This window comes from Elephantulus edwardii, unplaced genomic scaffold (assembly GCF_000299155.1).
Source record: "Elephantulus edwardii isolate Elephantulus edwardi_28Jun2011 unplaced genomic scaffold, EleEdw1.0 scaffold00038, whole genome shotgun sequence".
Lineage (NCBI taxonomy): Eukaryota > Metazoa > Chordata > Mammalia > Macroscelidea > Macroscelididae > Elephantulus > Elephantulus edwardii.
The window spans coordinates 9,630,547-9,656,914 of record NW_006399788.1 but is presented as its reverse complement, the minus strand read 5'-3'; the positions used below and the strand labels follow the sequence as shown (position 1 = coordinate 9,656,914).

Below are 26,368 nucleotides of genomic sequence, written 5' to 3'. Positions count from 1 at the left end.
AAAAAAAAAACCTTAAAAAATGGAACTCTGGTGGTCTAATGGTAAGAGAGTGTGCTGCAATCTCGAAAGCAGCTCATTCAAATCCACCAGATGCTCTGCAGGAGAAGGATGGGCAATCTCTTCCCACATAATTAACTGTCTCTGAAAACCCACCAGAGGGTCAACTACAGGTAGGTTCTAATTCTACAGTACACAACAACAACGTTAAGAAATATGTGTCAATATAAATAAAATGAGCAAATTTCCCGAAAAGCTTTCTTTTTGAACTTGCTAAAAATTACCTGAGATCATATCGACATATGCAATAACATGAAAAAATCTTGAATCATGGTGCTAAGTGAAAATGCCAGATTCATAAAACTACCTGCTGTTTGCTTCCATGTATGTGACATTATTTATAAGACTAAGTTATAGAGATAGAAAACATACCCAAGGATTTATGTGGAGGAAGGCGTCGCCTTCTTAATGGCATGTTGTTTTCATGTGTCACTGAGTCACCTAGCAACCCGAAGTACAGTAGCGCTGGATGTTGCTCTATCCTCAGCCAATCTCACTGTCTCTGACACACTTAACCCCAGAATGTCAGTTACTGTGTCAGTCAGTCTCATTCAGGGTCTTCTTTCCTTGCACTGTTCCATCCCCTGCCAAGCATGATGTCCTTCTCTAAGAACTGGTCCCTCCTGGCAACATGCCCAAAGTGTGAGATGGAGCTTAAAAATCATTGCCTCTGACATCCATTTTGGTCTTTATTTCTTCCTGCATCTTTGTAATGACCTTTTGCATTCTTAATGGAAGATATTCTTAATATCTTCCCAGAGATTATCCGGTATTTGTTCATTAATGTTCAAACCCTCAAACCTATATGTGTGTGTGTAAACACACTCGCACACATGCTCAGAAGGGTGGAGGGACAGTGCAGAAGAGGAAGATCCTGGATGAGATGGATTGATATAGTGACTAGGGCAATGGGCTTAGGTGTGTCAAAGTCAATGAGACTGGCTCAGGACAAGGCAGGCTTCAGATCAATTGTATATAGAGTTGCTATGAGTCTCAGGAAACTTTATGGCACAAAATAATAATATATATGTATATACATATGTATGCATATTAATATATGTATGTATACATGTCTGTATGTGTACATATGTATAGTGTGTGTATGTGTGTGTATGTATGTATATATATATACACATTGTGTGTGTATGTGTATATATATATTTACATGCTGCCAAGTCATGTACAACTCACAGTGACCCTATGCACAACAACTCTAAACCTTGTTTTTTCTTGTTTTATGTTCAATACTTTTCTCCAACCTAACAACTTAAAAGCATTGATGCTTCTTCTATCATCCTTAGTAACTGTTCAACTCTTTGAAACATAGCAAGTGATTTTGAAGACCATGGCTTGGATTAGGCAGACCTTGGTCTCTAGAATGACATCTCTGCTCTTCAGTACTCTGGACAGGTCTTTGATAGCTTATTTTCCCAATTCAATTTGTCTTTTGATTTCTTTCTGCTGAAAAAAAAGTATTGATTGCACAACAAAGCAAACTGAAGCTGTTAACAATCAATTGTGAGAAGCCAAAACAAAGGGAAAACATATTGAAGTAAAAGAGCTGAATAGAAAAAAAAAAAAAAAGAGCTGAATAGAAGAATTCAAAGGACAGCTTGAGAGGACAAAGAAAAATATTATAATGAATTGTGCAGAGAGTTGGAATTGGAGAAAAAAAATGGAAGAAATCACTTTGCATTTCTCAAGCTGAGAGAACTGAAAAACAAATATAAGCCTTTTGTTGCAATATTGAAAGATGCTATGCAAATATATTGAATGACCCAGGAAGTAGTCAAAGAAGATGGAGGGGAATACACAAAATCACTGTAAGAAAATAACTGATTGACACTGAAAAGTTTCAGGAAGTGCCATATGAAAAGGAGCCAATGGTAATGAAGGAAGAGGTAGAAGCTGCATTTCAGGCATTGGCAAAAAATAAGGCCCCACAAATCAACAGAAAACCAATTGACTTATTTCAATTAAGAGATGCAGACTTGGATGCACTCACCAGTCTATGCCAGGAAATTTGGAGGACAGCAGTCTGATCATCAGATTGGAGGAGGTCTGTATTTGTTCCCATTCCCAAGAAAGGTGATCCAACTGAACGTGGAAACTTTTGAACAGTATCGTTAATATCACATGCAAGCAAAATTTTGCTGAAGATAATTCAAAAATTTCTAGGACAGTACATATATAAGGAACTGCCAGAAATTCAAGCAAAATTTAGAAGAAGCTATGGCACTAAAGATATCATTGCTGATATCAGATGGATCCTGGCTGAGAGTAACGAGTATCAGAAGAATGTCTATTTGTGTTGGACCAGGAGGCAGTCGTCAGAACAGAGTAAAGAAACATAGTTCACAATTGGGAATGCTGTAGACGGGGATGTGCCCTATCTTCCTACCTTTTCAATCTTTATGCAGAACAGATTATTTGGGAGGCTGGGCTCTATGAGGAGATATGTGGCATCAGGATAGGAGGAAGATTCATCAACAATCTGTGTTATGCAGACACAACCATGCTTGCAGAAACCGAGGAGGACCTGAAGGGTTGGTGCAGAAGATAAGAGACTACAGTCTTCAGTATGGATTGAGGTTTAGTATCAAGAAAAAAAAGATTTTCAACACTGGGCCAATTGGCAACATCAGGATGGATGGTGAAGAGATTGAGATTGTTCACAGCTTTAGTTTGCTTGACTCCACAATCAAAACTCATTAGCACCAGCAACCAGGAAACAAAATGACATATTGCAATGGGAAAGTCTGTGATTAGAGACCTCTCTAAAGTACTGAAAAGCCACACTGTCAGTCGGGAGACTGAGGTGTGTCTGATACAGGCATGATGTTTGCCATTACTTGCTATGCATCCGAGAACTGGGCAATGACTAGGGATGATATAAAGAGAATTTATGCCTTTAAGCTGTGGTGTGGGAGAAGAGTATTGAATATACCATTAACTGCTAAGAGAACAAACAGGTTTTTCCTGGATAGGGTGAAGCCAGGCTGCTCCTTGGAGGTAAGGATTCTGAAGCTTCATCTGACAAACTTTGGACATGTTGCAAGGAGGAACCAGTCCTTGCGAAGGATGTAATGCTTGGGAGGGTGGAGGGACAGGGCAGGAGAGGAAGACCCTTGATGAGATGGATTGATTCAGTAAGTGGGGTAGTGAATGGGGATAGATGTGTCAGAAACAATAAGATCAGCACAGGATAGAGCATGGTTTAGGGCTGTCGTACATAAGGTCAATATGAGTTACAGGTAACTTGATGGCACATAACAATAACAATAAAGGTATCTGTGTGGATTATGACAAGTTGTGGCTGACACTGAGAAGAATGAGAGTCTCAGAACACTTAATTGTGCTCCTACGGAAACTTAACTTGGACCAAGAGGCTATTACGCAAATAGAGCAGAAAAACACTGCATGTTTTATAAATTAAGAAAGAAGTGTGTCAAGGTTGTATTCTCTCTCTATGCCTACTTACTCTATATGCTGAGTTAATTATTAAAAAAGCTGGACTCTATGAAGAGGAATATGATATCAGTATCAGAAGGAGACTCATCAATAACTTGTGTTTTGCTTGCTGAAAGTGAGGAGGACTTGAAACACTCATTGCAGAAGATCAAGGAATGCATACTTCAGTATGTATTTCATCTCAATGTCATGGAAACAAAGGTTCTTACCATTGAACAGATCAGATCAGCAATAGCATAATGAATGTAGAAAAGATCAAAACTGTCAATAACTTCATTTTACTTGGATCCACAATCAATACCCTTGGTACCAGCAGTTAGGAAATAAGGAGACACATTGCACTGGGAAAACCTGAAGTTAAGGATCTTTTCAAATTATTGGGGAGTTATCATGTCATTTTGAGGACTGAAGTGCATCTGATTGAGGTCATGGCCTTTCTGATTACTTGCTATGCATTTGAGAGCTGGACAATGAACGAGGACTACAGAAGAATTTATGCCTTTGAGCTGTGGTGTTGGAGAACACTGAACATCCCATAGACAGCTAAAAGAACAAACAAATATGTCTTGGAGAGCGTGCAGCTGGAGTGCTCTTTGAAGGCAAGAATGGTAAGGTTTTGCCTCACATACTTTGGGCATGTTGCTAGGAGAGGTTATTCCTTGGAGAGGAACATCATGCTTAGAAAGGTGGAGATTTGGCAAAGGAGGGGAAGACCCTTGACCAGGTGGATTGACAAGGTACCTGCCAAAATAGGCTCTATTGTGTCAGGAAGTGTGAGGATGGCACAGGCTAGAAGAGGGTTCAGATCTGTTGTTCGTAGGGTCGCTATGAGTCATACTCAACTTGATGGTACCTAAAAACAATAATACCTTCTGCTAAATTCCCCAATTGTATTTGATGAAGTAATGAAGTTCTTTTTTTCTTGTTTCTCCTGATTTTTTACCTATTACCAAAATCACAGTGTGGAAAATACTCTTTGATGTGCCTACCAGAAACCAGGTGCATTTATTTATCATTCCACATGATTAGGAGAATTTTACCTTCACTCCAAATTAAGGCAGACTTCTTATACTAAACCTAATGTATTCCTCTACCTTCACTCTTTTGCTCATACATCCTCCTCATCCAATGTGTTCGGTAATCTGCATGAGCCATATCTTTCCTTCAAAAATGATTTAAGTCTACTGTTCATGTCAGCTCTTCACCAACTCTTTAAAGTTGGGTAATATTTTCCCTTTTCCAAAATCTTTGTGAAGTGTTAGCATACAAATGTAATTGTTAAGTACATATGGAGCCCGATGACATAGAGTATTACGAGTTAGGCTCATAAGCAAATAGGTCTATAGTTTGAACTATTTCATGGGAGTAAGATAGAAAATCTCCAGTCAGAAACTTGATGAAGAGTTACCACAAGTTAGAAGCAACTTGATGAGACTAAAGTCTGTTTTTCACTAAGTATATATTAACGAATCTGGTTTCTAAATATTGAGAGTCTATTGTTTCTACATTTCATTCATAATCAATAAGATTCTTATTTTAAAGAAAATAAATACTATAAATTATAGAACCAACAATCATCTACAAACAAACCTGAACAATGCCAACAGAATGATAAGGAGAGCACATTGTAGACATGAAAGCAAGGCCCACAGTTGTCCCAGAAAGTTCTGTTGCCCTGCAAAAAAGGATAATAAGAATAATAGTAAGTTATAACCAACCATATTTTCTATACACAATTCTTCCAGGACTCTGAGTCCAATTAGTAGAGAAACACAGTGGTTTACCACTCAAATTTTTTTCCATTTACATAAGATATTTTGAGTGTACCATGGACTGCTAAGAAAACAAACAGGTTCATCCTAGAGAGGGTTAAACCGGGCTGCTCCTTGAAGGCAAGGATTCTGAAGCTTCATCTGGGATATTTTGGACATGTTGTAAGGAGGGACCGGTCCTTGGAGAGGGAAATTATGCTTGGGAGGGTGGAGGCACAGCGCAGGAGGGGAAGACCCTCTATGAGGTGGATTGATTCAGGGGTAATCAGGATGGGTGTGTCGGAGGCAGTGCGATTGGCACAGGATAGAGCAGTGTTTAGGGCTGTTGTACATAGGGTCGCTATGAGTCTCAAGTGACTTGACGACACATAACAACGACAACAACAACATTTTTTCCCCTGCAGAACGGTTCTCATATCACCTGAAATCCAAGCACCTTGTAATTACTTTTTATTTTCTATATCCGTATTCATACAAGGAGGTCTAGTGAATACCACTATCATTCAAATAAATGCACCAACAACTAGAGCCAAAGAAGAGGAAATGGAAGATTTCTACCAACTTTTGCAGTCAGAAATTGATCAAACAGGCAATCAAGATTCATTGATAATAATGGGTGACTAGAACACAAAAGTTGGGAACAGGGAAGAAAGAAGGATCAGTAGCTAGAAAACATGGACTCGTTGAGAGAAATGAGGCTGGAGATAGAATGATAGAATTCTACACATTCAATGATTTATTCATTGCAAATACTTTTTTTATTATTTGAATGATACTTTAAAATTTTTTTTAATTTATTCTAATGAACATTTACAGAGATTTTGGATTCCGTTCATTCATTGTTGCATTTTTCTCCCTGCTGACCCCTCGCCCCTAGTTCACTCTTCTCTTTGAAAGGTAAAAGAAAAATTCCTTCATTGGTATACAATCTCCTCCCCCTCCCCGCAGTACACTCCACTATGCAACCTTCATTCTGGACTCTTGTCATAACCATAATACCCAATCATATATCGCTTTTAAACTGTTCTCTCCCTCATTTGTTTCAATGCAAATACCTTTTTATAAGAAACATGGATCTCACCTGATGGTTTGAATAGGAATCAAATTGATAACATTTGTGGAAAGACTCACTAGAGAAGCTCAGTATCAGCTATGAAAAGCAGGCCAGGTGCTGATTGTGGGATAGACCGCAAACTACTAACATGCAAGTTCAAGCTGAAGTTGAAGAAAATTAAATCAAATCCACGGGAACTAAAATTTGACGTTAATTCTGTCCCACTTAAATTTCAATACCATCTCAGGAACAGGTTTGAGGACTTGAGCACCAATGAGCCTAGACCAAATGAACTCTGGGAGTATATCAAGAAAATCGTCCATGAAGAATGCAAAAGATATTACAAAGGCTGAAGAAGAAAAGACCAAGATGGGTGTCAGATGAGACTCTGAATATTGCATTAGAGCGCTGAGAAGTCAAAGCTAATGGAAGAAACCAAGAAATCAAGGAGTTGAATTTGCAAAAGGCAGCACGGGACGACAAAGCAAGATACTATAATGAAATGTGCAGAGAGCTGGAGTCAGAAAATCAAAAGGGCCAAACTCACTCAGTGTTTCTTAAGCTGAAGGAGTTGAAAAACAAATTCAAGCCACAGGTGGCAATACTTAAGGATACTTTGGGTAAAATGTTAAATGATCCAGGAAGCATTAAAAGAAGATGGAAGGAGTACACAGAGTCACTGTATCAGAAGGAATTGGCTGTCATAGAACAATGTCATGAAATAACATCGGAGTAAGAAAGAGCCTGTGGTGATGAAGAAGGAAGTACAAGTTGTTCTGAAGGAACTGGCAAAAAACAAGGCTCCAGTAGTTGATGAAACACCAATTGATATATTTCAACAAACAGACCCTGCCCTGGATGTGCTCACTAAGTCGTGCCAAGAAATATGGAGAACAGCCAGCTGGCCAACTGACTGAAAAAGATATTTGTTTCCATTCCAAAGGAAGGTGACCCAACAGAGTGCGGAAATTATAGAACAATATCATTAATATCACATGCAAGCAAGATTCTGCTGAAAAGTATTAAAAAACGATGGGAACAATATGTCAAAAGAGAACTACCGATGTGTAGGCTGGATTTAAAAGAGGTCGTGGTACTAGGGATATTACAGCTTATGTTAGATGGATCTTGGCAGAAAGCAAAGAATACCAGAAGAATGTCTATCTGTGCTTCATTGACTACGCAAAGGCTTTTGACTGTGTGGATCATAACAAGCTACGGCTGACTCTGAGAAGAATGGGAATCCCAGAACATTTGATTGTGCTTAACGTGAAACCTATACTTGGACCAAGAGGCATTGGTCAGAACAGCAAGGAGATACTACATGGTTCAAAATAAAAAAGGGCATCTGTCAGGGTTGTATTTTGTCTCCATACCTTTTCAATCTGTATGCAGAACAGATCATGCGAGCTTCTGGGATGTACGAGGAGGAATGTGGCATCAGGATTGGTGGAAGAGTCATCAACCTGCATTATGCAGATGACACAACCTCAGCTTGCTGAAACTGAGGAGGACCTGAAGCACTTGCTACAGAAGGTCAGGGACTGCAGCCTTCAATACAGATTGAAGTTCAACATCAAGAAAACAAAGATTCTCACCACTAGGGCAATTGGTAGCATCAATATGGATGGTGAAGAGATTGAGATAGTTAACAGTTTGTTTACTTGGCTCCACAGCCAACACTCTAGGTACCAGCAGCCAGGAAATCAAGAGATTAATTGCATCAGGAAAGTAAGCTGTGAGAGACTTCTCATGAGTACTGAAGAGCAACGACATCAGGCTGGAGACTAAGGTGCACCTGATCCAGGTTATAGTCTTAGCAATTATGTGCTATGCATTGGAGAGTAAGACAGTGAGTAGGGATGATAGAAAGAGTCTTGATCCTTTTGAGCTGTGGTGCTGGACAAGAGTGTTGAATATACCATGGACGGCAAGGAGATCAAACAGGTTTGTCCTGGAGAGAGTGAAGCCAGAATGTTCCCTGGAGTCAAGGATTCTGAAGCTTTGTCTGACATAGTTTGGGCATGTTGCAAGGAGGGAGTGGTCCTTGGAGAGGGACATCTTGGTTGGGAGAGTTGGCGGGACGGTGCAGGAAAGGAAGACCCTCAATGAGATGGATTGATTCTGAGTGGAGTGGTGGGAATGAGTTTGTTTGAGATCATGAGGTTGGCACAGGATAGAACAGTGTTTAGGTCTCTTGTACGTAGGGTTGCTTTGAATCACAAGTGACTTGATGGCACATAACAACAACAACAACAACTTTTTACTAATTATTATTTTACTTTTAATTCTTAATTTTGTCCTTCATGTAAGAAAAAGCTATTTGTTCTGAGTTTTTTCCCTACCTTATTTTCTTATATCATTTCTACACATGCTTTGTTATCATTTGTATTTATTTAGCATACGTATATATATGTTTACTTTTATTTACATTTATTGTTGTTGTTTAGCACTAGTTTAAAATCAGTGGGATTGGGGATTTAGGCCCAGTCTTAAAGTGTTTGTATTATTAAAGACTTTTGATATTAACATGTATATTCTACTGAAGAGGGATTTGGACCATTTGTATTTACTTGCAAAGATACTCTCATATATTGATTATGTTCCTCTCGAAATACTTATTCCAAGAAAGGAAAACAGGCAGGATCCTACCATGCTATTTACAGTCTCTGAAATAGTCAACTGTGAGTCATTTATGACTTGACAGCCACTGAATGAGTCTGCTTGGCTGGGCCATGATTTTTGGTGTTTTGTGCATAAGAGTGTAATGTGACAGTTATGTAATAATGTGATCATCCTTCAAGATGCAGTTTAACATGACCATCCTTAAACTCAATATAAGAGGTTAGAATGGAACGCACGACCATCCACAGCCTTAATCTAATATAAGGAGAGCTTCCTTAAAGTGTGGCTTACAAGAGATTTACAGAGAGAGGAACAAGAAAATTGGGAGACCTCAATATCTCAAGAAAGAAGAGCCAGGAGTGAATTATATCCTTTGGACCCAGAATTCTTTTTGATAAAAATTATAAATTCAGGTAAAACATTAATGCCCAAACTCAAGAGATATCCCAGGAAATCTGAGCCTACAGATGCTGAGAGGACAAGGAATATAATTCAAAATCTTCAGAGTGAGAGAATATCTTCCCTAGACCCAGCACTCTGAAGTTTATATTTTTGTTCGTTAAAGGCAATCACCTGCAGTAAAAGAAAATGATAAATCTAGACCTTAATAATTTTTATTTGCTATTTTTTAATTTTTCTTTTCTAGATTGAGATTGTTCACAGCTTCAGTTTGCTCGGCTCCACAGTCAACACTCATGGTACCAGCAGCTAGGAAATCAAAAAACGTATTGCTATGGGAAAGTCTGCTGTTAGGGACCTCTCTAAAGTACTCAAGAGCAACAGTGTCTCTCTGGAGACTAAGGTGTGCCTGATACAGGCCATGGTTTTTGCAATCACTTGTTATGCATCAGAGAGTTGGACAATGACTAGAGAGGATAGGAGAATTGACGCCTTTGAGCTGTGGTGCTGGAGAAGAGTATTGAATGTACCATTGACTGCCAAGAAAACAAACAGATTCATCCTAGAGAGGGTTAAACCAGGCTGCTCCTTGGAGGCAAGGATTCTGGGGCTTCGCCTGACATACTTTGGACATGTTTTGGACAGGTCTTTAGAAAGGGATATCATGCTGGGTAGAGTAGAGGGACAGCGCAGGAGGGGAAGACCCTCTATGAGGTGGATTGATTCAGTGACTGGGGTAATCAGGATGGGTGTGTCAGGGGCAATGCGATTGGCACAGGATAGAGCAGGGTTTAGGGCTGTTGTACATAGGGTCGCTATGAGTCGCAAACAACTCGACGGCACATAACAACAACAACAACAACAATAATTTGTAGTGGTTTCATGTGCTTTACTTTGTTCTTTTAATATCCCCACAAGATACTGGTTCTTGTTTGTTTAAATATTTGACAGTGCTGCAACTTCTTTATTAAATTCCATTACATACAAATGAAACATATTACTGGCTCTACCAAGCAAGGAAGGAAATTAGAGAGCTCACACTCACTTTTCATTCTCTGTAGTTTTATCTCTCGACTTAACCTGTAATTTCAGATTGTTATTCTGAGCTTATATTTTGCACTATTCATATTTTAATGATTTATATTCTTTATTTATCTTTTGAAAAGTATATTTTTTACATATTTTTAATTACAAATCTGTGTAATTTCAATTATCACTATTAACTTATTTGTGAGAAACAAAATATCTCTATTATTTGGAAATTTTCTATTTCATTTCCATTTAGATGATAACGTGTATTTAGGTTCTGACATTCTTACCTGATTAGATCTAAGTCTCTATTAACAATAAAGAAAATAATTGAACAAATTTCTTAGTAAATGGTTGTGATTGTAGTTGTGCCATTGAGTTGGAACCAAGCCATGGCTCACTCTCTAGTGGGTTTTCAGAGGCAGTAAACTACATAGGCAGAGATTGCTTATCCTTTAAATGGTAAATGAGAGCACTCAAATTTACAAATGGAAACACAAATACCATAATATCATATTATCTTTTTAATTAGTATTTTAATCTGTCCCCATGTAGATACTATCATAGATTGATTTGTGTTCCTCTCAAAAATATGTATTCCAAGAAATGAAAACAGACGAGATCCTACCATGTGATTTACAGTTTCTGAAATTGTTAGCTGTGAGTCAATTCTGACTTAACAGCCACTGAGTGAAACAGAAATACTATAATAACTTATTATCTGGTTATGTCTCCTACAGGAAATCTATAATTATTGAACTATTATTACTAACTTATATATTTCTCCTCTTTTCTAATTTTTTTCTTTGTATTTTGAACCAAATTGTTCAGCAGTTTTTAAGCTGAAAGAACTGAAGAACAAATTCGAGTTGCAATGCTTAAGGATGCTATGGGCAGAATATTGAATGGCTCAGAAAGCATTAAAAGAAGACAGGAGTATGGGTGACACAGAAGAATTTCAAGGAACAACATATGATCAAGGGACAATGGTGATGAAGGAGGAAGTTCAAGAAGCTCTGAAGGACTTGGCAAATAATAAAGCCCCAGGAACTGATGGAACTCCAATTGACATATTTCAACAAACAGGTGTTGCCCTGGATGTGCTCACCAAGTTGTTCCAGGAAATCTGGAGGACAACTACTTGGCCAATTGACTGGAAGAGATCCATATTTATTCCCATTCCAAAGAAAAGTGACCTGACAGAGTGTGGAAATTATCGAACAATATAACTAACATCACACACTAGCAAAACCCTGCTGAAGATTATCCAGAAATGACTGGAACAGTATATTTATAGAGAACTGCCAGAAATACAAGCTGGGTTTAGAAAAGTTCATGGCACTAGGGACATTATTGTAAATTTAAATGGATCTTGGCAGAAAGCAGAGTACAAGAAGAATGAATGTCTTTCTCTGTGTCATTCACTATGCAAAGGCATTTTACTGTGTGGATCACAATAAATTGTGGCTAACCTTGAGGATAATGGGAATCCAAGAACACTGGATTGTGCTTATGTGAAATCTATACTTGGAACTGAAAGCTGCCCTCCAGACAGAGCAGGGAAACACCGCATAGTTCAAAATAGGAAGGGAGTGCATCTGGGATGCAACTTGTCTTCATACCTTTTCAATCTATATGCAGAACAGATCATTTTGGAAGCAGGGCTTTATGAGGAGGAATGTGGTATCAGGATTGGAGGTAGACTCATCAACAGCCTACATTATGCAGACAACATAACTTTGCTTCTTGGAACTGAAGAAGACATGGAGTGTTTGCTACAGAAAGTCAAAGACTGTAGTCTTCAATATGGATTAAAGCTTAAAATGAAGAAGACAAAGATACTCACCACTGGGCCAATTGGCAACACCATGATAGATGGTGAAGAGATTGAGGTTGTTAGCAATTACACCTTACTTGTTTCCACAAACAATATTCTTAATACCAGCAGTCAGGAAATCAAAAGACAAATTGCCTTGGAAAAAATTGCTGTCAGGGACCTCTCCAGAGTGTTGGAAAGGAGCGATGTCTGTCTAAAGACTAAGGTGTACCTAATCCAGGCCATGGTCTTCACAATTATTTGTTATGTGTCAGAGAGTTGGACAGCAACTAAGAATAGCAGCAGAAGAAGAAGCTGTGCTTTCAAATTGTAGTCTTGAACACTGACTTCCAAGAAAATAAATAGGTATAATCTTAAAGAGGATGAAACCAAAATTCTCCTTGGAGGCTAGGATTTTGAAGCTTCATCTTACATACTTTGGGCACATGGCAAGAAGACACGGGTCCTTGGAGAAGAATATCATGCCTTGAAGGGTGGAAGGACAGTGCAGGAGCGAAAGACTTCAGATGAGATGGATTGATATAGTGACTGGGGTAAATGAGGGTTGGTGTGTCAGAATTAGTGAGATTGGCTCAGGACAGGGAAGGGTTCAGAGCTGCTGTGCATAGGGTCACTGTGGGTTGCAGGTTACTCGACGGCACATAATAACAATAGTATATGAGTACTCTGCTACCTGCAACCTGTCTAGTAAAACTTCCATTAATTTACTAACTTCTCTAGTGGTATAGTTCAAAGGGTGCTGTGCTGCTAACCTAAAGGCAACACCTTTCTTGCTGTTTAAATTCACCCGCAGGAAGAAAAACAGGAAATCTCCTCCATGCAATTTGTAGACTCCTGAAAACCTGCTTGACCATCACTAAGTTGGTTTCAATTCAATAACAATGAATTTAAGTAAGCTTCCTATGCTATAAGATCTTGGAAAATCATTAATTTTTCCACCTGACCCTGATAGTTCTTATTAAAATGAAGAATATTGTTTTTAAATAAGATTCAATCCACACATATTAGAATATAATACACATTGAGAGTAATACACTTTAATCCATGGTAATGTAAATATGAGATTAGAAGATAGTATTAATTTTTATTTGTTCTCATCTAGACTTTTCTCTTGACTTGAGTTCAAAGCCTAGGATTTGTTTTTAAATATTGAGTCTAAACCTCTCTTGCTACTATCGAAATTTGTCTTTCCTTTCTATACATTCAATAAAATCAGACACACTTTGTATTAACTATTGGTGAATTAATAAGCTTCTTTAAAAAAGATATCTTCTTCAAAATTTTATATTTTTTAGTTAGTAACAAAAAAATGTAAGGGCATTTTTAACAAAAGATTCAAGTTAGTGGGATTCTTTTTAAACTTTTAACCTTTATGTGTATATGTGTGTAAGCAAATTTCTTCTTACTTTATATTCTAAGATACTTTCTGTAGCAAGTCTCTGACACCTTCAATGATGAACACTATGTTATGAAAAAATGGAAAATTTATACATACGTGATTAACTGAGCAATATCATGGCGCTTTCGTCTTGGGAGGATATTCCCTCTCCATTTAGAAAAATTTTCCAAGGTATAGCTTGCATTTGGGGTTATCTTTATCTTATCTTCATCTGTCCATATTTCCATGCCAACTAAGGCCACGTGAGTATTGAGTTTTTTATAAAGCTGGTCAGAGAGACAAATGGTAAAGGAACAATTTATAATGATGACATTGTCTTTTTATCATTTCCACTGTGCTTTTACTTTCAAGCTTATTTGTTAAAACAACATAAGTACCTTTCCTCTAAGAATATTTCTAAAACAAAAGTTTCAGTCTTTCATTTGTAGATCCTGTCTCACCTCTCCTATTCTAAAGTAGGGCACATACCCTTCGAGGTTTTACTTTAAGCTCCTTTTTTTGGGGAGTAAAGACCTCATTGAAATGAAGTTCTTGTCATCTCAAATAATAATTTTATTTTAATAACTCACAACTATGGTTTCTTTGAAGTATAATTACTCCTGATTTTGAATGTTCTTAAGGACTTATATTTCAGAATTAACTCAGTTGGCTCAGTTCCAGTTTTTGACATTAGAAGCATTGCTCACTGCGTTAAAATGTCTCACATCTATGAAGCAGAGTATGATATGTGAATAAGTAATTCTTAAACAGAATCTGCAAAAAAAGGGGACAAACTTCAGAAATAAAAAGTGATAGTTATGCTTGTGATTAAGAAACTTTTTTCTTAAATAATTTTTTTTAATTTTATACTGGTTTGCTTACAAAGTTTGTATATGTTGTTTTTCATGTTGGATCTTTCCCATTTCCTTTACCCACTTCTACCTCTACCCATCAAATTGTACACCTCTATGATTATCACCTCCTACCCATCCTCACTCCTCTGCTTATACCCTCCTCCTCTTGGATCCTCACACATATTTTACTAGTGATCTTTCTATTTCTACAATAATGGTCTTGTATTTATCCTTATGGGACTAAGTTAGTTTACTTAATATAATGCTCTCTAGTCCCTCCCTAGTTAGGTAGTAATTTATAAAATCATTGCTTTTGCTTGCTGCGTAGTATTCATTTGTATGAATGTATCACAATTTCTCAATCCATTCATTGAGGTTGGACACTTTGGCTGTTTTTGTGTTCTTTTTTTATGGTGAATAATGCTGCTATGCACATTGGTGTACCAATCTCCAATTGTGTCCCAGTTCTCATTTTCTCAGGGCATATTCCAAGGAATGGGATAGCTGGGTCATATGTAATTTCTATGTTCAGCTTTTTTGAGGAAATTCCAAACTACTTTCCAGAGTGGTTGTATCATTTTACAATCCCACCATCAGTGTATGAGTTCCTATCTCTCCACAATCTGTACAATATTTATTTCTTGCTGCCCTGTTCAACTTTGCTCCTGCTTCTGGTTTTGATTTGTGGTTTGTGATTTGAGCGTTTCTTCATGTGTCTTTTGGACATCTGAATCTCTTCCTCTGTGAAAAGTCTTTTCATGGGGTCCCCGCCCCCAATTTTGTAATTGGATTATTGGTCTTTTTCTTGTGGAAGCCCTGTAAATATCTGTCAACTTTTGATATGAGATCTTTCTCTAAAATTGTATTCCCAAATGTTTTTTCCCAGTCAGTAGGTATTCTGTTGGAAAATGTTTTTGATATGTTTTAGAAGGTCTCATTCCTCAATTTTATCCTCTCTTGATTGTGACATTTTTGAATGGCTTAGGGTGATTCGTAAAATTAGACTATAATGGGCCTTAATTTTTGAAAAGGGGTAGTTTGGGAAATGATCAAAGTATAGAATGATGTATTCACCATTCAAAGAAAAGTGAAAATCTGAACAGACTCTAATCCTCCAAATAGCATCCTTATTTTTACCTTGATTTATTTCACTCCTCTGAAAAATGCAACATGTAGTTTAACTAAATTTTCCCCTAACAGTCTCCTCTACCAAAACAGCTGAAGGCTGTCTAAACACAACTGGAGAAAAGTACAACATATCTGCTCCTCTCTCTTTGAAATTCTTATATTTTCTTTTATATATTCATTTTCACCACATGATCCTGGCCCCAAATAGGCTGAGTTTGGACTTAATCACAAGGGAACTTCCACAAGCTCCAATCCTCACCTCATCCACCTTTCTGTACCACATGAATGGATCACCTGCCAGCCCAACACCAACTTGGGTGCCAAGTGTCACCCCTATCAAGCACATTAAACCATGAACTCTCTTCTCTTCACAGTCTATAAAGAATCTTCCATCAAATCATTCCCATCAGCATAAAAAAGTATAATTTGACACATTTTAGGGAAACAATACTTCTTTTTTTTCTATATTTTATTAATTTTCATAAATATTTACAGAGATTTTGGGCTTCCACTCATTCATTGTTGCACTATTCTCTCTACCCTCCTCCCAGTTTGTTCTTGTCCAAATGCCACAGTGCTTGTCTAAGCCAGTTCTGATTAATCTTCTTTGTCAGTGTGTCCTTTGCCATTCCCTATCACTCCTCCCTGAGAGAGACTTCACCCTGAGTCATAAGGAAAAGGGTACGGCGTATTCTCTTAGCTACTTCCTGCTGAAAAGGGACGCTGTGGGTTTCAGGGTGAAGATCTTCTCTCACTACTCTAAAGGGCCCCTTTGGCAGTAGGAAACACATAGACTATTATGGAGATTGATTTTGGAATTTAGATGCACTCTTATTGATTGTGCTTGGCTGTACATGTTCATATCCTTGAAGATGTATCATGGGGGTGTTGCAACCTAGAAGACACAAATTTGACTAATACTACTTCCTCATTACTCTACTTTCTTTAACAACAGAATTTGTTAAAATAATTTTCTGTATTTGCTATCCCAAATTGTTTTCTCATTCCCTCTTGGATTCACTCTATTCATGCTTTTATTCATGTTTTAATTTTTCCCCACAAAACTAGACTTGTCAGGGGCCCAATAATCATTATTTTGTTGAATCCAATGATCAATTTTCAGTCTTTAGCAACATTTAATATAATTTATCATTCCTTCTGGTGGCCTAGTCAGTAAGGAATTGCACTACTAACCTAAAAGCAAGTGTTTTGAATCCATTATCATTTCTAATGAAGAAAAATAGGCACTCTCCTCTTAGGCAATTCATTGCCTATGAAAACACTGTAGAGTGTAAGCTATGAATTGTCTCCAACTTGATGGAACATTATAACAGCAACAATTATTTGACAAATTTTTTTCTTCAAACATCTTCTAAAACACAGTCTATCCCTTCATATTTTTTGTTTGTTTTAGATTCTTGCTATCACTTGTAATCAAATAAATACTCCAACTTTCTTTAACCTGAACTAGGAATTTGAAAACCTTTTTTGTTTAGGGCCAGATAAACTTTGAAGAATATATAATCCTTGTCATAGCTACTCAACTCTATCACTGTGGTGGAAAACTTGCCATAGACAATCAATATAGAAGCAAATAGGCGTGGCTGTGTTTATATAATGGAGATCTGGTAGTATAACCTGTAGTGAGTTGTACTGATAACCCAAAAAGATGGGGTGTCCGCAGTGGTTTGTATTCATGAGGGAGAAGGCTAATAGTCTCTTCCTTTTAAAAAATGGTAAATTGCATGTAATGTTGCTATGACCTATGAGTTGGAATCAGTTTCACAGCAGTAAGTTTGTAAGTGAGCAAAGTGACAATGTTTAAGTAATTTTTTTCCAAAGGCAATAGGTAGAATTTAGTTTATTATCCCCTTATTAATTTATTATTTATTTCTATAACTTGCCCAATTTTGTATATCATTTCTACTAGGATGTTTATAAAAATTGTATCAAATTTAGTGTATCTAAAACAGAAACCATAACCTTCGTCCTTGGTAGTGATTGGAAGATGTTCTTCCTCCTTCTTCAAATTGCTCAGACTAGAATGCTTGGTATATTTTTTTTATTCCTCTTATTTCTCCACTTCCATCTATAAACCCTGCTGACTCTGTTCAGAGCTCATTATCACCAACTTCATTACTACTGCTTTTGCCCAAGCCATTTCTTGCCTTGAATTATGAACTATTCTCCTAGTTTTGCTGATTCTGTCTTAGTTTTTTTTCAGTCCCTTTTCAGTTTAATGGTCAAAGCAAACTTTTATGAACATTAACCTAGTTTTATAAAACCTACTCCAGGCCTTGCCAGGTCTAGACCTTAAATGCAGAATGTTAAAGTTCCCAGCACACCTCAAGCACTTAGCCCCAGACCTGACCATATCTTTATGAGACTTGATTATATCCTGATAAGGCCCTCCAACCCCCAATTTTCCTGGGCCTGATTATATCTGATAAGACTTCTACCTTCACCTTCCCGAGCAAACTACCATTCCCTCTCAATATCCTAACAGACACTATAAAAGAAAACTGCCTTTGTCTGCCTACATGCCATTCTGATCTTCTCTGTGTGAGTTCACTTGGACTCCCTCTCAGGTCTACTTAATAAAAGCCTGTTCATTTCTTGGGATCAGCTGCTTCTTCTCCTTTCTCTCTCTGTTGTTTTTCTATCTAACATAAAATAATTGTCAAAACTCTTAAACACAATCACAAAGGTCTTCTCATCTAGCCACCACCATCTCTTACATGCCTCCTCCCAGCCCCACGTCATTTCACTTCACTTCTGCCACATGTACCTGTTTGCTATTGGTGTTTGGTGCCATCAAGTCTGCAATGTCTTAAAGCTATGCTATAAACAACAGCTTTGAACCTTGACTTAGCCTGTGTCATCCTCATCATCTCTGATATATTTTTAAGCCCATTGTTACAGCTGCTGTGCCAAATATCTTGTTGAGGGTCTTTCTCTATTTTAATAATCCCCGCCTTTCCTAATATGATGGGCTCCAGCCCCCCTACACCCCCACCCAAGACCAGCTTCTAACAACATGCCCAGAATATGTAAGACAAAATGACATTATTTGTGCCTATAAGGAACATCCTGGTTGCACTTTCTCCAAGATATATTTATCATTTGTTCTTTTGGCAGTATGTGGGATATTCAGTACTCTTTTCAAACACAATTTAAAGACATCTATTCCTTTTAAGTCATCTTTAGATCTTTAGTCATTGTCCAACTTTCAAATGCATAGGAAGTAATTGAAAGACCATACTTTGGATCAGACCCACCCAAGTCTTTAAGCTGACATCCTGTTTTAGCACTTTAGCAAGGTCTTTGAGAGATATTCCCAATGCAACCTATCTTTTGTTTTGTTTTATAATCTTTTGATTTCTTAACTGCTATTACCAAGGATGTTGAATGTGGGTTCAAGTAAATGGTTCATAACTTCAATAATTTTCCATCTATCATGATTTTGCCTATTGGTTCATTTGTTAAGAGTTTTGTTTTCTTGACATTGAAATGTAGTCTATTTTGAAGAGTGTAGTGCCTGATCTTCTGCAGAAAGTATTTAGTCCTTTTCACTTTCAGCAAGCAAGGTTGTGTTACCTGCAAAACACAGGTGGTTAACGAGTCAGTCATCTTCTGATCCTGATGCCACATTCTTCTTCATATAGTCTAGATTCTCAGATGATTGTATAAAATCACAGATTGAACAAGAACAGATATGACACATCTTTTCCTGGTTTTAAAAAACAGTGCAGTTCTCCCTTGCTCTGTTTGAACAACAATCTCTTAGTCTACATATGGGTTGCACATGAACACTGTTAAATCTTCCAGGATTCTCATTCTGCTCAGTGTTAAACACAATTTGTAATGATAACACATCTAAATGGCTTTGTATGATAAATAAAACCCAAATAAACATCCTTCTGTTATTCTCTGCTTTCAACCAAGATCACCTGACATTAATAATAATATCCCTTGGGCGATGGCTTCTTCTGAATCTAATTTGAATTTCTGAAAGTTAATTGTCAAGATAATGTTCTAATTGTTGTGAATAATCTACAGAAAGGTATTATTTACATGTGCTATTAATGACATTGTTCAATAATTTTTACATTGTGTTGGAGATAGGAACATAAATGGATCTCTTCCAGTCACTTGGTAAGCAGCTGTCTCCCAAATTCTTTGCCATAGAATAATGAGCAGGTTGAGAGTTGCACCTGTTTGCTGAATCATGGTAATTGGTACACCATAAATTCTTGGAGCCTTATCTTTTGCCAGTGCTTTCACTTCAACTTGAACATCTTCCTTACTATTGGATTTTGATCATATGATGCTTTGTCAAATGATTCTATGTTGATCAATTCATATGGAACAGTTATTTTGTCTATTCTTTCTGAATTATTCAAAATTTTGTCCACAGAATCTTCCACAGTTTGTTTCTCAGTTTTTTTCAGTTTGAGAAATGTCGAGTGAGTTATTTCCTTCCCCCCACCCCCAAATCTAGCTCTTTACACATTTCCTTATAAACTTTATTTTGTTTTCTCCAGGTGCCATTTGATATCTTCTACTCAATTCTTACTCCATCATTTTTTCCCTTTGCTTGGCTTCGCAATACTCTAGTGCAATTTTCAGTGTCTCTACTGAGATTCAGTTTAAACTTTTCTTTCTTCCCTGACCTTATAATGATCTTTTGCTTTCTTTAAGGATATTTTTTATATCATTCCACAACTGATCTTATCTTTGATCATTTGTTTTCAATGGCTCAAACCTACCTATGAGATAGTTTTTAAATTCAGGTAGGATAGATTAAAGGTTGTGTTTTTATTTTTGTTGACTACTTTCATTTTCTTCAGCTTCAATTTGAGCTTGCATGTAAGTGGTTGATGGTCTGTTCTACAGTCAGTAACCTGGTCTGGTTTTGACTGCTGGTGATGAGCTTCTCCAATGATTACTTTCATAAATCTAGTCAGTTTGATTCCTGTGTATTCCTTAAAGTGAAGTGCATGTATTTGTTGTTATATGCTGTTGAGTCAATCATGACACATAGCAACCATATGCACAAATCATAAAACAAGCAAGTATATATATCTAATAAAGCAAACATGCTGCTAGGGGAACTGTGTGTTGACGGTGGGACAAGAGGTAGGACCCTCAGCATTGGTCAGAATTTCTGTGGACTTCAGAGAAGTAGGCAACTCTGCCTAGCTGAAGATGATGTCTGTGCAAGTCCAAGATTGTGTGTCTCCCAGTCAGATGAGATGCCTTCTTTAATCTGGAGACTGAATATAGGCCAGAAGTAGTACAGATAGCAAGCTCTGGGAAGAATGCTCTAGGAACTTCTGGCTCTAGGAACAGGAAGGTATGGGTTGTGTGTGAGCTGAGTTAGATCTGGATCTTATCAGGGTTGGAGCAAAGAAGATAAGGGAAAGAGGATAAATAGCACACTGTTTCTCACCTGGTGGATTGTGGGATGGGGTGGACACAGGGACAAGGGAGAAATAGGACCTTTTCAGCTGTGTGGGTGCCACTATTATTGCTGTCACATTTCCCTCCTAGGTTCTTAAGTTCCATGGAAAGATATTGAAGATGGCTGCCATGCACTGTTTGTAGCTATATATTCTCTTGCTCTCTTTATCTGATATTTCAATTACATTCTGTAAGCTTGATGCTGCAATTCGACAGAGAAGCTTGCCCTTTAGGTCAGCAGAAATTCTCCTTATTAGAGAGCTCTTTCTTATCTAACTTTACATCCATGATGAATAAATTTTTACAGTCTTTCATCACTTTTTTTTCGTTATGCTACTTATTATTTGGAAGCAAGACTGGCATCCACTTCCAAAATAGCTTGCCTCCGGAAACACTATGAACCTGGAGAAAGGATGAAAGTTGCACAAATGTCCATGACTTTTGTTCATAGAGTCACTATGGGTCACCTACAACTCGATGGCACTTAACAACAACAACAACAACAACAACAACTTATTCTTATCTGGCATAATATTTATTATCTGTTTATTTATATTTTTGTCCTTGAACTAGAATGTAAACTCCTTGAAACTTGACATATTTGCAAATTTTCTCCCACTTTATCCTCATAACTAGACAAGTAATTGGCACAAAATAGGTACCTATCAAATAAGACCAATTCTTAGAGTTTAAAAGATTGTATATAATCTTTGTGGTGATAGGAAAAAATTATAACATTAAAGCCATCCTCATTTTCTTTATATTTTTAGCCAATTTGTAGGATACTATAAAATAATTTAACTAGTAAACAAGCATATCAATTATACGTTCAACAAATAAAAAACCCTAACTATATTTTTTAGAGGGGATAACACTCATTTATTGCAATTGAGTCAGAACTGAGTTATACCTGACTCTCCTTTTGATTGCTGAGATTACAAATTGCACAGAAGATTGCTGATCTTTCTCCCTTATAGTGCCTGGTAGATGCAAATCAACAGAGAGGCTCAGTCTTTGGGTAAGCACCACAACTCCTTATAGACTATCTGGATAAGCACCACAATTCCCTATAGACTATCAGAACTAGACAGCATATAGTAATCCTTTCATAAAGATTTTGACAATTAGATAACACTTTACAATACAATTGGGTTTTAAAATTGGAGAGATCCTAGACAAGTTACTTTGCTTCTCAGGATAGAATTATTTAGCTATAATTTAAACTTAGTGATAATTTTCTCACATTTATATTGAGTGGTAAATGAAATCATTAGTATTATAGTAAAGAGTCTATGATTCCAAACTAGGGTATATTTTGTTCGGTTGTTGGTTTTTTGTTTGGTGGATGTTTTGGTTTGTTGGGTTTTGATTTTGCCTTTTTTTCCCATTTTGCTTCTTTCTATCAACTTTTTATTAAGATTTATTTTTTTATTCCCCCCCATACACACACCCCAATACTTAGGAAAAAAGAGAATCACAATAAAAAATAAACAAAGAAAACCCAGATTTTAGTCTCAAAAGATCTAAGAGTATTGATTTAAAAGTGGGTAAGAAAGTTCTCTATCATGCAATATTAATATTCACAAAGTAGAAAAGGTTGTGATAACCACTCAGGAGAACATCACAGAAATCTAGATTTCCTCCTCTGCTTCATTAACATTAATAGAAAAACTCAATGAAACTTCCTAGAAGATAGTTCAAAGTTATATTTACTAAAATAATATTTACTAAGGCTGCCTATGTATAACTAAATTCCTTAGGGCATTTTGAAGATTATGGTTTTGGTTTCATGCGATATCTCAATGAATTGGTTTGGTAAGTAGCTGTGCTGCAGTCCTGAAGGCTTGTGGTTCAAATCTACTAGCTGCTTTGTGGGAGAAGGATGGGCAGTCTCCTCCAGTATTATAACCTGCCTCTTAACACTCACCAGAGGGTCAGCTGTGGGTCAGTCCTGACTCAATGGTATACAACAACAACAACATTTCTATTCTTGCTTCTATATCACTGCATGATGACGGTTGTCTCACTGTCAATAAGAGAGATTCAAATTAAAACCACAATGAGATATCATCTCTCCTGAGTAGTAGTGGGAAAGTTTAATAGGACAGCAAGCAATAAATGTGGGAAGGATGTGTAGAGATTGGAACTTTCATACACTATTAATGAGATTGTAAAATGGCACAACTACTCTGGAAGGAAGTTTGGCATTTCCTCAAAAAGCTGAAAATAGAGATTCTATATGACCCAGCTATTCCATTACTAGGAATATATCCTGAGGAAAATAGAACAGAAATATAAATGGACATTTATACACTGATGTTCATAGCAGTGTTATTAAAAATAAAAAGAAAATGGAAACACCGAAATGTCCATCAACAAATAAATGGATTGAGAAAGTATAGTATGTTACACAATAAAATACTATGTGGCACTCATGAAATACTTTGTAGCAATGATTTTTAAAAATACTATATAAAATGGGAGCATTATGTTGAGTGAATTAAGTCTCATAAGGATAAATATTGCATAAAACAATTATTGTAAAAATAGAAGGATTATGCATAAAACATGTTCAAAAGTCCAAAAGTGGAAGAGGAGGAGGAGGGGAGGTTGAGAATGGGGAAGGGGGAAATCACATGGTCACAGAATGGTGAGCAGAGAGGAAAGGGGTTAAAGGAATTAGGAAAGATTCAGTGGGGACTGAAAAGGTGAGGTAATGGTGGACGTGGATCAATGGTGAGTAATTTTATAAAGCATAACATCTGACATACTTTGGACATGTTGCAAGGAGGAACTTGGAAAAGGACATCATGCCTGGGAGTGTGGAGGGACAGCGCAGGAAGGGAAGACCCTCTATGAGGTGGATTGACTCAGACTGGGGTAATCGGAGTGGGTGTCTCGAAGACAGTGAGATTGGCACAAGACAGAGCAGAGTTTAGGGCTGTTGTACATAGGGTCGCTATGAGTCGCAAGCGACTCAAAGGCACATAACAACAGCAGCAACAGCAATGTATGGGAATAATCACATGAAACACAATGTAAATAGAGGAATGTATGCAATACAATGTATATAAAGGAAACACAATGTATAGGAATTTTTTATGCAAACATGACATGGATGGCTAATAGTTTCTAGAAGCAACTGCCTCTTCTGCCATGAGATCAGAATTGGATAGATAAATAAACATTTTTCGTGAGAAATTCTATAGAATAATCTTGATTAAAAGGGGAGAACTTCAGAACACGTTTTACAATTCTGTGGAATCTAGACTTTTTAGAACCTTGGAGGCTAAATGAGCTCTCAAAACTAATGATCTAAGACAATTTTAAAACTTGAACCAAAAATATTATTAAAGCTTTCTGAAAGCCAAACAAATATTTAGACTAATTACTAAATAATTTCTGCCTTGTGTACTATGCTTTTTCACAGTCTATCTATATGGGATCAAACTGGCTACAACAACTGAAAAAACAAACAAAAACAAAAAAACCAAAAAACAGATGGAAACCTTAAAAGGGTAGGTGAGAATGATTGTACAATTCAAAGAAGTTATAAATATCACTGCTTTGTACATTTAAAAATTTTAGTTGGTGTTTAGTTTTGTTATTTTTTAAAAATACCAATAGCAAATAAAATTTTTAAAATTATATTGAATAAATTATATCATACCATGTTGACATAATTGACCATATCAAATACTCTCTTTCTTATTTCCTCAGGATTTTCATTATACTTTTTAAACTGTAAAAAACAATCAAGATAAAATGTAAGTATTGATAGAAATTGACAAGAAAGCTTAAAAGGCAACTTCAGCATTTATTAATCTTTTGTAATAATTAATGATTAAATAGAAACATTAATAATAGTAAATTAGAAATCAATTACTTTCTTATTGTTCTAGACATATAAAACCACTTTGGGCTTAAAAACAAACAAACATTCATAGCTGACCCAAAATTCAAACTGCTAAAGAGTTGAGACCTTTAAGTTAGCTACTTAACTCCCAGTGGACTAGGCCACCAGAGCTCCCCTACTTTGGACTTAGAAGTGCTTCAGTACTAGCTCAATGTAAACCTCAAAAAAGTATCCCCAAATATAGTTCGAGTTATATGCTATTGTTGCTTAAACTGGACAGAATCAATGCAAGGAATTATTTTTAATGAAACTGTTATTTTGTACTGGTTTACTTACAAAGATTGTATACATTGTTTCCCATATTGTATCTTTCCCCTTTCATTTATCCACCCTTCACTCCACCCATTAAATTGTGGGACCCTATAATTAAGTGCTCTCCTTCCCCCACCCATCTTCACCCTTCTACTCCCCTCCCTGCCTTGGATCTTTGTAGACGTTCTACTTGTCCTTATGGGACTGAGTTACTTCATTCAGCATAATGCTCTCCAGTCTCTCCCAAATTAGATAGTAATTTTTTTTTTAATTTTTTTTTTATTTTGTGTGCTTGTACCGTCAAATCAGATCTGACTGGTACAGGAGGATATTCTCCTGTGTGCTGCATAGTATTCCATCATATGAATGTACCACAATGTCTCCTCTTGGAAAGGTTGACATCCTTGAAGACCTAATGGGGGATTGCTATGAGTCGGGATTGACTAAAAGGCAGTGGGTTCAGTGGGCTTTGTAATTATGTTTGTGTTCATGCTGTGTGCTGCCAAGTGTGTTTCCCCTTATGGCGATGCTACAACGCAGGGTAGAACTTCTGCTTAGTTTCCCAGATGCAGTCTTTACAGGGTGGATCACCAGCTGTTTTTATTTGTTGAGGGAGCTCTGGTGGTAATAGTCAGGAGTGTACTGCCAACCCAAAGGCATGTGGTTTGGATCCAGCAGCAGCTCTGCAGGAGAAAGATGGACAGACTCCTCCATAGAAATTCATAGCCTTTGAAGACCCTCCTGAATGCCATTTAAGAGCTGGTTCTGATTCAATGGCATAGAACAACATTTCACTTGTGGAGCAACTGGTGGCTTTGAATTACTGCCCTTTCAATTAACAGATTACTACTTCACCATTACCATAACACAGTTTCAATTAATTGCTCAGAGGGCCCCAGTATTCCTTAAACTACAGGGCTCATCTATGCAGGGAGCTTGGTTCCATCATCAAAGACAATTACAACTCTTAAGTTCTAAATGTATTTTCCTACTCACTCCTTCCTATCTTATTACACATGTTATCATTTGAACTCTCACACACTGCTTAAGTGGAAAGGATTTTTTCATATCCTGTTCCCAAGGTTGCATTACATTTTTTTGTAAAACTTCTTCCTCAAAGTCTTGGTCTTTGT

At 37.0% G+C, this 26,368-nt stretch overlaps 1 protein-coding gene across 1 annotated transcript in view; it reads right to left on the bottom strand.

The window, feature by feature from the left end:
• ADAM28 (ADAM metallopeptidase domain 28) overlaps positions 1-26,368 on the bottom strand; it is a 116,002-nt gene that overhangs the window by 53,131 nt on the left and 36,503 nt on the right. Inside the window, exons 8-10 of the mRNA XM_006884912.1 lie at positions 24,738-24,809; positions 13,740-13,909; positions 5,119-5,203 (exon numbers count right to left, since the gene is read on the bottom strand). Coding sequence (XP_006884974.1) covers positions 5,119-5,203; positions 13,740-13,909; positions 24,738-24,809 — 327 coding nt within the window. The remainder of the gene's footprint in view (positions 1-5,118; positions 5,204-13,739; positions 13,910-24,737; positions 24,810-26,368) is intronic.